The following is a 14,194-nucleotide window of genomic DNA, read 5'->3' as shown; positions in this document are numbered from 1 at the left end:
CGATGCATATAATTGGAAATGAATGAAAATAAGCTTTCCTATTTTCCCATATGATCTCCTTTTAATAGTTCGCAATTACCAAGAAGTTATCTCTCCGAGTAGGAAAATGAAGCTTGGAACCACCTCAGATGCTGAAGACAGCACAAGACGATAAAAGAGATGGATATGTGGAAATGGCAAGCGTGCAAAGGGAGTGAGGAGGAAGATGGATGGAAGCTGAAGACAGAAAAACACTCTTATATCTACTGAAGGTCTCCCCTGCGACAGGGTTTAACTGCCTGAGACGACAAAGACTCATGATCCCTTCAAAAATAATAATAAAAAAAGAGAGAGAGAGAGTGACTGCTGGTAATTCACAGCATTATACACACAGCAAGAAGACAGCTGACACACACACGCTGCATCCACAGTATACGGCCAGCATCATCACACAAAACACACCATGAACCCTGGGTACAAACACAAGCCTAAGGCAACAAACTAGAAAACACACACACACACAGAACATGCCAAAAGCTTTGATACATACAGATTACTTAGTGTAATGAACTTAAACAGCAAACACGCACGCGCGCTGACAAACACACTCGAGATAAAGCTTTATCCAAAGACAACAAGCTGAGGGAGTTTAGTCATATCTCCGAATCCCACAAATCTCCTTCTCTGGCCACTTCCCCTGAAAGGACGGCTGATATCTCCATTAATGCAACAACAGTGAAATGTCCCATGAAATGCTGTAATAGGAGTATTATCGCTGAATGGGATAAGGAGCCAATACGCGTGTAGTCGCTTTGTAAAAACCACTTCTCAGCAGAGATTAGAGGCTTCTTCTTTTCTCTTTAAATCTAAAATTTTAAATGTTAATACCAAAATAACAAGGAGTGATTATCAGTCTGTTTGCGTCCATTTCTGCCACTTTGATTCAGCTGTATTAGGAAAACAATGCGTTAATCTTTCACAACAACAGCTCAGGCAATTTCGTTCCCCCTCCTATATGAAATATAAGTCAGCCCACTCCGACGGTCAGGTTTTCATTCAAATGTTTTTTCATCAGTTGGCGATTAAAAAGTGCAAAAAGCTGGCTAGACCTTTACAAGTGAGGATAAACCCACACAGACACAAGCAGACTGATTTTACAATTAATTTCTGACTTTCAGTCATTCAGCTGAGGTTCTCACAATGACTGCAACAGTTCAAAGCAGTTTACGGGAACGCACAAAGGTGTTGTAGTTTCTTCAGGTGAGCTGGTGACATGTGGGCAACGCTGCAGAAATCTTTACACCACAGCCTGTTAAATAAATTCACGTTTAAAAAAAGAAAAGAAAGTATATCAAAGGGTTTGACTTCAAATAACACAGATGAAGCTACACTTTCTTTTCTCTTAATAGGTTTCTTAATACATTTAAAACATGAGAAAAGCAGTGCTTATAATATATTCAAGTGTTCTGACGATTGAATCATCTTTATTGTCATTACACACAGTGCAATGATATTTGGTTTGGCTTTCTTCTAGGATAAAAAATGAGAAATACACAGAATGAATAAAGAATTGGTACGTAACTGAAGATAAACAAATAAACTCAGGAGAAAAGCGGTTTGTGAACGATCTGACAGTGTAGTGTAACAAAAGCAGAAACCTGATCAAAACTGCTTCGATTAATACATGTGTACTTAATCAATGAATTAATTCATTGGCTCCGGATTCATTTTATGTTGATTAGTAATTGATGATTAACCAATTCATTATTTTGACTCAAAGTAACTGCACGTAGGTTAATCCACAAAACTAAACATAAGTGGATGTAAGGCAGTCGTGACTTCTTGTTGTTGATAAACTATCTGAATTAAGACAGACGGATGATTTAAGCTTTACATTTTTTATAACCAAACAGGTTTGATAGCAGGGTCCCGGCAGCAGTGAGCATGAATCTGCCTCCGCCGAATGTGAGCATAAGCTACCCTCTCATCGGGTACACACAAAATCAAGAAGTCGCAATCATCTCACCTTTTAAAGACTACTTGATGATTGAAAATGCAACAAACACCAACGATAAAGCTGTGTACACACATATTCTACAGAAAAAACGTCTGAAAAATCAAACTCTTGTGCTGCCAGAGTAGCGTGTGCATGCACCGCTCTTAACACTCGTGCAACCTGGCACAATCGGAAAGACTTTGCACTACAGGACTGGCAGGCTGAAGACCATTTAATGTCCATTCTGACTGGATCTGACATTTTTTCGCCTGCAAAAAAAGATCTAAAAATAATCCAGGCTCCAGTGCATGTGCGACATGAGACACTAGAAGCGTAAGTCATAGCTCCAGGACAAGACAGGCCAGCAGTGAGACATGGACACACGCACACAGAAATGTCCCATGTCAACATCACAATAACGGGAAAACCACAAACAGCTCTTTTTTCTGTCAGTCACCCTGACCTTGAACTTCTGATCCAGCTCTGCCATCCATAATCATCACCCCCCCCACCTCACCCGCTAAACCACTACTCTCAGCCCCTTTCAAGTGGCAGGTTAGACAGGGCCTGATACCCCGCTACCGCCTCACAACCAGCGGGCTAATTACAAGGGAAGCAGCAACAAGTGAGCATTGTGTGGAGTCTCGAAGACACACGGGGGGGGGGGAAGAAAGTGCTCTTTATCATGCCACCACCACCGCCGCCACCACCGGTACCCCTTTACCCCCCCCTCACTCTACCCAACTCGCCAATCCCACCCCCAACGAGAACAATCTATGAGAGGCTTCTGAGGTTGGAGAAGAGAAGAGAAGAGAAGAAAAGAGAAGAGAAGAGAAGAGAAGAGAAGAGAAGAGAAGAGAAGAGAAGAGAAGAAGGTGGAAGACACCACGTTTGTCTCCACTTCTTCACAATGTTTGTCACGATGCCGGATGTGCTGTGTTATGCAGCTTCGAGTATAAAGACGTTTGAGGAAACAACAAGCATGCTCACTAAGACTCGTAGTTCATTCAGTCGTATTCTCAGAATGTAACTGGTTACTGAATAAAGACTCTGAAAATGAAATGTGATTTCCAAGGAGACGCTGCTGTACCTACAAGTGCTTCTCTTCCAAGCAAAGGCTTTGCTTTATGTGCAAAACAGCACAATTAAATGGAGCTAGCAGGTCAAGGATGTATTCTATACAAGAACATAAAAAGAAATAAACAGTAAAACAAAAGTTTTCACCCTGTATTTTTTTTCTAGCAAGCCTGAAAGGAGCATATATAAAACTAAAGTGAAAAGGCACTGTGTAGCCAAATCACATGTATGAACAGTATAACCCGTCTTTACTTTACAGATGCATTTAGATCCATTATATGTTTTTCTTTATAGCTGTGGCGGAGAAAAGAAGCCACTCTCCTACTATGTATTTTCCCCACAGACTACAATTTTAAATTTTAGTTTCATTTAAAAAACCATGGAAAATGAAGGTAACTGTCCGCTTTTATTCTGAAAAATCACAGACCCTATTAAAGTCTCCCATGACCAGCCAACGGGCCCTGACCTGGACACTGACGGCGTCTTGAAACACTCTTAAGAAGCTCCAAGGTGCCATTAGAAAATCACATTTTCCAGCCATAAATCAGCATATTCCTTATTCACTATGCTCTCACGTGAAATCAGCCTACAGCACATGTCATCTCACAAACAGGCATCTATGCTGTTTAGCAACGTCTTGTCTGCTAGAGCAGGAGGTTAATTCAGGCAACAGGATTACGCAGCACGTGAAAAATGAATTAGGCACAACCGTTCACGTTCGGCGCAATTACTCAGCCTATCCATGGATATTGGTTCTTAACGGGTGACTCGAAGGGATTTTTTTTTTATGATGAATTCTTTAAGGGCTGTCTGGCTGGGTGAGCAATACTGCATACTTGAAATCTTTCCACGAGTCGTTCTGATGTTTGTTTTAGCGGTTTTAACACTTAGAACTGCTATTAAGGCTGTGCAATAAACCTCTTGTCATTCACCCGGGGTACAAACAGATGGGAAAACGTCACGTGAAATGGTTCGCGATGACGACATCAATCAAATTCCAACTTCAGCAACGGCGTAAACAAAAACAAGCTTTTTTTTCCTGTTTTTTTTTTTTGCTTTGCCTCATGAGGCTGCGGCACTTTGATTTTATTCCGCTGTGTTTTAAATGCAGCTTTATTTTATAAGGCAGTTAGGGATGGTGTGAGCCTTGGGGATGGGGTGTGGGGGGAGTTAGCAGCACAGTTCAAAGCCAAATCAGAGCATGTGTAAAGTTTGAGAGAGATCTGCAGTGATGTGCCATTCATCTTCAGTCTGACAGAGACTCATGTTGTCTCTTCTGAATCTAAAACCTAGTGCAACATAAGCTGACTGATTCTGCTTTGTAATGTGAAAGAGACCCCCCCCTCTCCAAAAAATATATAAAGCTGGTAGTTTAAACCCCTCTAAATAAGAGACGCAGCATTAAAATTCTGTATAATGTTTTAAGGGGTTATAGCTGAGCCACAATATGCTAATTGCATCTAAAAGGGGAAAACATCACTGAAATTTAGGCTGATGTGAGGGGAACTTTCCTAATTCTCAAAACTGCATGCACATAAAAAATAGAAATTATGAATTATGAAACAGAAAATACCAAGAAGAAATGTTTTATGCTTTTATGCACAAAAAGTCGAGTAAATTCTCCACCGCTTTGCATCTCCTTTCTCTCGAACTGAGACTACTGAGGACGTCTTTGCACCAGCCCAAAAAAATTAAAAATTAAAAAATAAAATCACTCAGAGGACACCAGGCTCGATATCTCCATCTACGAGTGTGCGTTCCTTTTATTCTCCCCGACTACAAAACACTGGATTTCTCTTCTGGGGCTCAGCACTGTGTGTTCACAGTCTGGACTTGATACTAAATAATACAAAGACAAGCTGAGGCGCAAAAACTTGCACCTTAAGGAGTCCTCAGGAGCACAGAATATCATCAGGTGCTAAGAGGAGAACCATAGCCAGCAGAAGGATTCAATGAGAAGTGGACTTACAGATGGAGAAACGGAGCTGTTGGGGAGGTAGGGGTCTGGGAGCATCAGGAACGGGTACCCTGGATATCCCGGCGACTTGTACATACCTCCATCTTGCTGCTTCGACACTGACAGGAAAAGCAAACAATTAGAAGCTGTCACCTTTGTTGCCTAATTTTTCCAAACTCTTTTGATTTGCTGTCTAAATCTCAATAGTTATCATTTAATAATGTATTTAATTTACAATAAAAATCATGACAGCTTGGGGGAAAAGAAAAAAATAAACAACAATAAAGGTAAAGCTGTGGGTGCAAATGCTGGATGTGAGGATTAAAATAAAAATCAAACCTGATACTTACTCACACAATGCTGCTAAGGTGTTAACGTCAAAAGAAAAAGAAGGTAAACGTGCATATAAAGCAGCTCAGCTATTTACAGGCATTCTAGTTACTACACTTTACATCCGTGAATGAGCAGAAGCAACAATACTGGAGACAAAAGCGTTACAACCACCACATAGTCTTAGAGGCGTGAACTTCTGTAGCCTATGTGTTAATTTATTTCTTACCACCACCCATATTAAGCACGAGAGGCCTATGTGGAGGTCAGATACGACTAGGTTATACCTGCATAGAAACACACACACGCATACACACACACAAAACACAACTGGCTTCCCTCGTGAGTGCTGAGCTTTCTTGCGAAGGTGACAAAACTTTTAACGTGGCCAGAACCTGAGTGACAGAATCTGAGGGCAATCAGCATCCCTCAGGGCGGAACTGTTTTTTCTGATTTCTGCGGGTTTCACTTTTTCTCGAGGACCATCAAATAGACCAGTTTTTAAAAACCGCAAATCCACATTTGATGAGGATTTTTTTCTTTTTTTGATCAAAGGATCACAAGGTGAGAGCATTCTTCCTTTCAGAGATGAGTACACACAACAGTGATACCTATAATTAAAGCTGTTTTGTATATGTTGTCTAAATGCGCCCTGGCGTAGTTAGGGGAATTTGCTTTTTTTTTTTCCCCTCTATCTTTTTGGGTGGTAGGTTTGAAGAAAAAGGAAGGCTGACCTTGGTTTTTTGGCAAAATCTTATAAAAGATCACTAGATAAGTAAGCTTAAAACATAGTGAATTAAAATGAAAGGCACTAGCAATTTTTACAGCTACTGAGAAATTGCTTTGCCCTTCACACCAGTGCCTTTACCTAAGCTTAATGACAATTTAAGGCCAAGAGGGTTCCACTTTTTTAAAGATAGCTAGTCTGCTTGCATCTCTGCTGAGCTCTGCTAATTTGACTGAGCAGCAGAGGAAATCTCCCCAGCAAGCTATAGATCTTAGAGATAAACTAAAGAGCTGAAGACAGGATGGCCATCTATTTTTTTTGTTTTGTTTTGCAGTGTACACCTGAGCGGTGCTTCTTTGAAGTTTTAATGCAGCAGCACGTGCGCCCGTGACCAAAATAACTCCTTGCTTTGACACAGTGGGTGGTTTTTACCGCTTTCTTACACAGTACTTGACTGCTCATAGGGATGAGAGTGAGTATGTTCATGTTTTTTTTGGTTTGTTTGTTTGTTTTCCCAAGTTTTTTTAAATTTGTATTTTCTGCTTACCAACGTCGAGATGCTCCCGGTGTTTGTCTGGGAAGCCCCTCTGCTCGCCCTGCTGCCCCCGTCTGACCGCCTGGAAGGGATCGTAAACAAACACCGAGTGAGAATTACCCGAAAAAGTCACGAAAGCGCCACAAACCGCTGCCAAACAAGAGTAACTTTACATTGACTTTATCACGCTAATAAGTGCAATTCAGTTTTGCTCTCGTTCTGTAGTAGACCCGTACCACCACCACCACCACCACCACCACCCCCTCTTCTTTTTTTAACTACTATAACCCTGGAGGCAAGTTGACTGCGCGAGTTGGTTTCATTCAAAGCTTCTCAGCAGCGCGTAAAATAAAACAAGCTTTCCACACACACTTTCTCCCTCTGCCTTTCACACACAGTCACACTCCGTGACACCTACCGCTGCGTTCGGACTTTGATTTATTTCCGACTCGTTCACTAGAGAGGACTTGAGGTCGGCCAGGTCTCTCTCCGTGAACGCGTTTTCTTGGATTTTCTCCTCTTGCTCTCCTTCGTCCTTAAACGATATCATCTCATCATTGGCTCCCAGGTCGTCCCCGCCGCCGCTGCTAAGCTGAGGCATGTCTACTTCCCCCCTCCTCTTCGATGTTATACACGTTTAAAAAATGATACTGACAAAAAATAAAAATAAAAAAGTAGAAAGAAAAAGATTCAGCGGGACTTCTCTGTTAAAATCTCCTCAGTCTGGGGCGCCTCCGAAGTACAGAAACCCCCACCGCATACAGAAAAAAGTTGAGATGTGGCGTCCCCCGGCTGGTTGGTTGGTAGAAGACTAATGTTTCCCTACAGCAGCAAACAGCTCATTTGAGCCCAAGACAAGGCGAGGAGTCCGACATCAAAGGGCGCCGACCGGATGATTGACAGGCCCGATGACTTGTTGGGGGGTTGTACAATTGTTTCGGCAGAGGGCTGAGCTTCTTAAAGAGACATCACCTCTCCCAGCTCAGGCGAACAGACGTTATTCATGACTTCCAGGGGCGACTTTACACCTTCCACGATCCCACGGCTGCCACCTAAACTTCAGGCTCAGCTGGGAGATCAGTTTTGTTGCGCTTCTGCAACTTTTTCGTCATGAATTCCGCCAGTGCGGTGTATTTACGTACACTGAATCAGTGTAGTAAAATACACACTGCTGCTTTGCACTTGATGCAACTTATCAGACTTAGCTGTAGATACGGTTTTTACTATTTAATATAAAAATATATGTAATAATATAAATATATATATATATTTATCTATTATATTTATTAACTTTATTTACATTGCAATTATTAGCAATAATCCGGTTATATAAGCTATATTGTATTGTAGTAATTTCTTTTTAATTAATGCTTTTGATACTTTGAATACATTTCAGTAATGCTACTTTATGTAAGTAACATTTAAAATGAAAGACTTTTACTTTTAATGGAGTACATTTATAGTCTAATACTGTTACTTTCATTGTAGCAAAATAATCAAATACTTTCTTCAGCACTGTTTATATTTTAAAGTAGCTGTATCTAAAGTCTTTTTTACTACTTTTAAAAAAATTTCACTCTAGAATTCCTGTTTTTGATATTTAAATCATAATCACTAACTCATTCATGTAGTGCTTAGATATAATGCTACTATAAAGCTCACACAGAATCTCAGTTTTCTTTTCTTAACCTACTGGTTCAAAGCCAATTTATGCACTTTGAGAGAGCTAAAAAAATATTATCCAAACTTGAGGAAATGATTTTTGGCTTGACCTGAGCCATAGAATATTAATTTCCATCTACATAGGCTTTTACATATTCCTTTATATGCTTACATTGTACTTAGATTATATTTACATATTTATTTATAAACGAGAGCTGTGGGTTTTAGTATGGTTACTTTTTGCTCTTGGACTCTTTTGGAGTAACTTTAGATAATTTTAATTCAAAATAAACCGTATTGTCTTAAACTGACCTATGGTGAAGCCCCTCAACTCATCCAATGCCAAAAAATAAAATAAAAAATAACAAGAAAGGAAAGTAGCTTTCTTCTTATTGGCAGCCCCTTATAAATGGAAGATTTGAATGGCATGTGGGTGGTGCTGTGGTTCTTACAGCTAGCGCTGTGCACTTGAAATAACCATATAAGGACATCTGCTTTTAATGACATCACACAGAGCCAAGAATAAAAAAATCAGTCAGAAACAGAGCATTTAGAGCTGCATGAAATCTGAAATTTTTGCCCATACAGTCATTATTTAAAATTTGTTCATGTTTAATATGAACATCTATCATTCCAACAGCAACAAAAATAAGGAAAAATCGTAATAGGTCATAGGTCATTGTTACTGCTTATAAATTCTATCCTTAAAAGTTTCAATAAAATAATACAAATGTTGATGCTTCGTAACAGATCTGGAAATCAAGAGTATAAGTATAAGTAGTTCACTGCAACTTCGGCCATGTTATGTGAGCATCTGCCACTGTCACAGAATATGTGCCATAAACAAAATATGACAATCATTTCATTAGTTAATCTGCTTTTAAAGTAACCTATAAACTAGCAACAGATATTTTTATAAGAAATATAATATAACACAGAACTTTGGAACATACTTCACGGTAAGTTAAAGAAGTAATAAAATACAAGAAAGCAGAAAAACAAAGATGTTTTAAGCATGACCTGAATATGGAGTAAAATATACAAATAATGCAAGCCTTGTATTTACAAAGAAATTAAACGAACACTGATAAATGGATTTGGATCTTTATATCGTAGCTTCAAAGAAAACAGAAGTCTATAAGTAAATTAAATGAGATCAGTGAATAACAGTCAAATCAGGTCTGCATGTACAAAACATTTCATGTTAAGTCACTGTGCATGTGTTGTGTATTCAATAGCTGCTCCGATGACTGTTCGCGTAAAATTAAAGTGTCTATCTGGCCCTATCATATATTTTTTTAGAACTTTCAGCAACACTCAGCACAGATGACACTGTGAGAAGCGACAGAGACAGTGAGCAGAGAGGCAACAGCAGCCGCAAACAGATGTCGATGTTGCTCAAGAGACCAACAGGGAGCATGCCAATAAAAACTACAGGATAGTAAGAGCTGAACTCTATTTATCTTATTCTCCTAAAAAAAAGCGGTCTGGTCTTCAGCATTAAACTCAAGGGCTGAAAACTGGCTCCGTTCTTACAGCAGTCATCGTTTTGTTTACCTCATAAAACTGATGCTGATTAACACACAAAACATAAAAAGCACATTTGAAAAAAAAAAGTTGGCAGCTTAAAGCATTTTTGTCTTGTTGCTTTTGCTGACAGTTGCAACTTCTCTTCCTTGTGATTGGTTCAAATAAAATATGGACCTTGTCAAGGGATTCAATTCGGCTTTTTCCTTCCTTACCCACCATATTTCAAACCTCACAATAAATGTAACACATATCTCAATTGTTCAACATGTCAAAGATGTGGCTGGTATATTGTTATTAGCGTACTTCTGGGATGTTATCATCAAGCTAGTTAATAACTTTGGTAATTATGCATTGTGAGCTTTGCACTGTCTCAGCAGCCCTTTTGTAGCAGCTGCTGTCACACTGTTCAGTTGGTAGTTTTCACATTTTGGAACAAAACTCCTCATTTGCATCAAAAGAAAAGTGGCAGCTCAGGCAAGAAGCAGCAAAATCTAGGACATTCTGTGAAAAACATCAGAAGGCACGGCTTGCTCATCAATAAAAGAGGCACGGCATGTTTTTGGCTGGTCCTTACATCCCCCAGATCTTGTAACAGCGAAAAGTGCTAGCTATTGCAACTACTTGATTTGAGGAGGGAAACAAGGAAAAAAAAAACATAGTTCAAAGATGTAGACTCAAAGTTCTGATGTCTTATCAAACTCGTAACTTGCCTCCCCCTATTTTCCTCCCAATGCCAATGCATTTTTAATGCTGATACAGTAGCATAGCTGGTCTTCAGAGTTTTTAATTGAGAAATATTTATACACTCCCATGCTGTGACTTAATATTTGACTTAATCTGAGTCGGTTGCCTTGAATGAAAATGATGATCCACAGCTGGGAAACAAAATTAAATACAAACAGAAAATGGGCCCGGTATTTGCATAAAACTGCATATTTATACAATATCGTTGATGCATATTAATAAAAAGATTAAAATGAGCAGTGTTAATGTATGCAAATCTAAATTATAAATGAGTTGTTTAAACTCCTTGTTTATTCGCCTTGATTAAATATAGACAGCTGTTTTTCCAGAGAGGCAGCACCTCTCCTGCGTGGGCCACGCTGCCTCGTGAGCTCGCCGTGCTCTGATCTCAAACGCAGTTCCCTTGAATATCTGCGCTGATAGTTACGCACATTCATGGGTTCTCAGGTTCACCTGAGGCTAAAGAACCAGAGATGAGCAAATTTTCTCTACACGAGCTCTTGAAATACTCTCAGGGTCTCTGACCTACAAACACCTTTTCTCTTTTTATATCTACGCCTTTCTCTGTTACACACACAGACACACACACACACACACACACACACACGAGCAGACAGACTCTCTCTTTCTTTTTGCTATGAGCAGTTTGATTATTCTTGTCAGATCAGAGTCATATTTTAAGTTCACATCACCCTGCCTTATCAGTTCAGAGGTTTGATGCTCACACACACACCCCGTGCATCCTTTCTCATCATCTTTTTATCTCTAACTCTAATGAGTGTCGTCTGTGACATCAGACAATAACTGTTGACAGGAAAGGCCAAAAAAGGAAACTTGAGCAGATAGAAACGATAAGCAGCCCACACACAAAACACAAGCTTGCGTAGCTGCAGCGACCCCACAAGACATGCTTTTCACACACAGGCACAGATACAGTACAAGCTCTGCATTTGAATAAGACCAGCATTAATAAAGGAGGAGCGTTTGATAAAAAGAGCTTTATGTTTGTGTGCAACAAAGTGTAAAGTGTAGAAACATGAAATAAGTCATGTAGCAAAAGGGGAATTCTTTTTTAATGAAGAACACCAACATGGAGAAGAGCTAAAAACACGATTTTTTCCCTTTTTCCTTACTAGATAACTGAATAACTGTGGTGCAGTAAACCCCATTAACGATCAGGATCATCTGCGATACAGTGCAAAAACCAGGATTACATCTTATCCTCGGCCCCTGAATGGAGAGCCTAATAGCGCAAACTTCAACCCCACCGTCAGTGTGTAAAGAGCCCATTTAATACAAGATGATCACTTCAGCAAGCCCCTTTCCATTGCCTAATCATTGGTGGTGGAAAAGTTCTTTCTTTAACATGTTTCTTTTTTTTTTCTTCAAAGATGAATCACAGTTGGTTCAAAAAAGATTATACACTGTGCTTTCTAAAGAAACACCAGGCGCATTAAAGCTGCAGAGTAATTAAATCATGTCCTTTCATTGGGGTTAAGCCACATCCAAGCGAACGGCTCTTAACTGGAACCACTTGTGTGCTTTTTTATTGGTAGTTTTCCTACAATCAAAACCATGTCCTTCCAGGCAGCATCCAGCCAGCAACGTAGAACCTCAACAAATCTTTACAACGGTTTCATTTTGTGCCTCAGTTTTGGCTATAAAACAGTGAACTAATTGACTGGAATGGTAAATAAAAGTATAACTGATTTATGCTTAATTGTTTCTAAATATTAGCTAGAACATGATAACCACCACACTACAGGAAGTAAAGAGTTATGTTTGGGCTGCATGCAGACATCCAGACGAAGCACGCCTTTCAAAGCGCTTTAAAAATCTAGAGATACCAGTGAATCGTCTTTAAACAAAGAGCTCGTCTTAAGTGGTGCACTCACAGGATGTTGCGTGGCTCTTGTGAAGGTGGGTTTAATATCTGTAGGAGGTTGCAAAAAGCAAAAAAGCAAAACAAAAAACCTCTAAATCATTTCAGAATTTGAAACACTTATTTAGAAAGTTGTTACACTCAAAGGTAGCTACATGAGTAAGAGCAGAAGCACCACCAAGAATAAAGGTTACCGACGCCAGCATCAAACAAAGATGATAAGACTGAGAGCGAAGAAGAAAACAGGTGGGCAAAGGTTCAGTATTTTCCTTCAGCAGCTACCAAATCGAAGTCATCCCGCACCTTACCACCTGACACTACTCACTGGCCCTGTGATAAAGACCTGCTTTCAGCTCCCATGTGTCTGTGAGAGTGTGCTGTAAAGGGAGGATACAGGATCAGCAAAACAAGCAGAAGACGGAAAAACGAAGAACAGGAGAAGCGACTTGATATAGAGTGGCAGCTAACGAAGCTCACTCGAGTTCTAGTTTGCTAAGTGTTTGCTGATTTGAATGTGTCTGTCTCTTTTGATTTAGCAGAATGCAGTCTCTTTACCTCTTCGTTAACTCCTTATCAAACATTTATGAGTTGATATCACAGATCTGTGTGGGGCTTTTGGGGAGTGGGGTGGGGTAAAATCTTGTCTGGAAATCAACAAACATAAACAGTGGAAGGGTGGAAAAAAGAGCTTTGAAAACACATTGCTGAGGATCATTGGACAAAGATTCAAGCGTTTTATTTTTAACTTTTAGTCCAGAGCAAAATCTAAAATAAGAGCTTATGCTGAGCAACAACATCTGCAGATACATAAAGATAGAGGCACGGTTAATAAATTGCATTTTTATTGAATAATCTGGAGCTAAATTACCAATTCATTAATTATGCTTATCTCGATTAAAGGCGCTTTAAAAAAGCTTGTTTTTTTGCAGCAGATGATAAACAACCTCGTTCTTTGGTGCTATCTGATATTACGCGTTGTTTTGAATCACGTACATCTCTGCCTCAACGAAACATTCATGCCGGCGTGCAAGCAGTTGGCTCTCTTCTCCTCCAGTTCTCAGAGGAAAGAACAAGCGAGCTGTGGTTGGAACAGCTCTGAACTTTTTAAAGACGTGCATCAACAAATCATGCCCCAGCTCATACAAAACGGGTCTGATAGTGGCTGGAAATAGCAGCAGAAGAGCTTCTGCGTCGCCCCATGTCACCACACACACACACACAAACACGCATACACACACCTCAAGGTTTGTCAGAGTGTGTGGTGAGGGAAGGTTGAGGCTTCAGGTTTTGAAGCAAGAGGCAGGGAGATGGAAGTTTAGTTTTGAAACGTATTCCACGACAAGTCGCTTGTGTCTTGCTGAAAAGCGTGTTGACTGTTTCAGTTCTTCGAGTTAACGACGCACCGCGCTTTTACAGTCCTTCCAACACGTCTCCAAACACGCAGCTATTTTATTCAAACATGAATCATGACAGCTTCAACATATGATTTATCCCAAATAAGGAAAAGTGTCATCATTTGCTCATCATTGCTCTTTAATTTAAGTTGAATCTTGATTTGATATTTTCCACATTTTCTGCTTTGAAGGAACTTTTTTGTGCTGTAATTTATTGTCACAAAACAATTATTGCAAAAACTTATTGCAAAATATACAAAAATTCAGGAAAACGTGACAAATATCACAGCTTTTGAATATAAGTTCTTAACTTTTCGAATTTATCAAGCCGATTTTAAGCAAAAAGAAATTGCAGTCACCTTTGTTTTTCCTTCATTTTGA

General features: G+C 39.7%; 1 protein-coding gene across 13 annotated transcripts in view; it reads right to left on the bottom strand.

Annotated features, from left to right (window-relative positions):
• tcf7 (transcription factor 7) overlaps positions 1-7,635 on the bottom strand; it is a 75,273-nt gene extending 67,638 nt beyond the window's left edge. For 12 of the 13 annotated variants that reach the window (XM_026181446.1, XM_026181447.1, XM_026181449.1 and 9 more), the window contains exons 1-3: positions 7,020-7,635; positions 6,614-6,683; positions 5,022-5,128 (exon numbers count right to left, since the gene is read on the bottom strand). In XM_026181446.1, the coding sequence (XP_026037231.1) occupies positions 5,022-5,128; positions 6,614-6,683; positions 7,020-7,202 (360 nt within the window). In that variant the 5' untranslated portion in view covers positions 7,203-7,635. Of the gene's footprint in view, positions 1-5,021; positions 5,129-5,359; positions 5,573-6,613; positions 6,684-7,019 lie in introns of those variants that run through there. The other variant, XM_026181451.1, reaches the window with a different exon arrangement.
• Between the last annotated feature and the right edge of the window lie 6,559 nt (positions 7,636-14,194).

Source organism: Astatotilapia calliptera, chromosome 10, assembly GCF_900246225.1.
Source record: "Astatotilapia calliptera chromosome 10, fAstCal1.2, whole genome shotgun sequence".
NCBI classification, from domain to species: Eukaryota; Metazoa; Chordata; class Actinopteri; order Cichliformes; family Cichlidae; genus Astatotilapia; species Astatotilapia calliptera.
The sequence above is the reverse complement of the archived record's forward strand: the minus strand, read 5'-3'. Positions and strand labels throughout refer to the sequence as shown.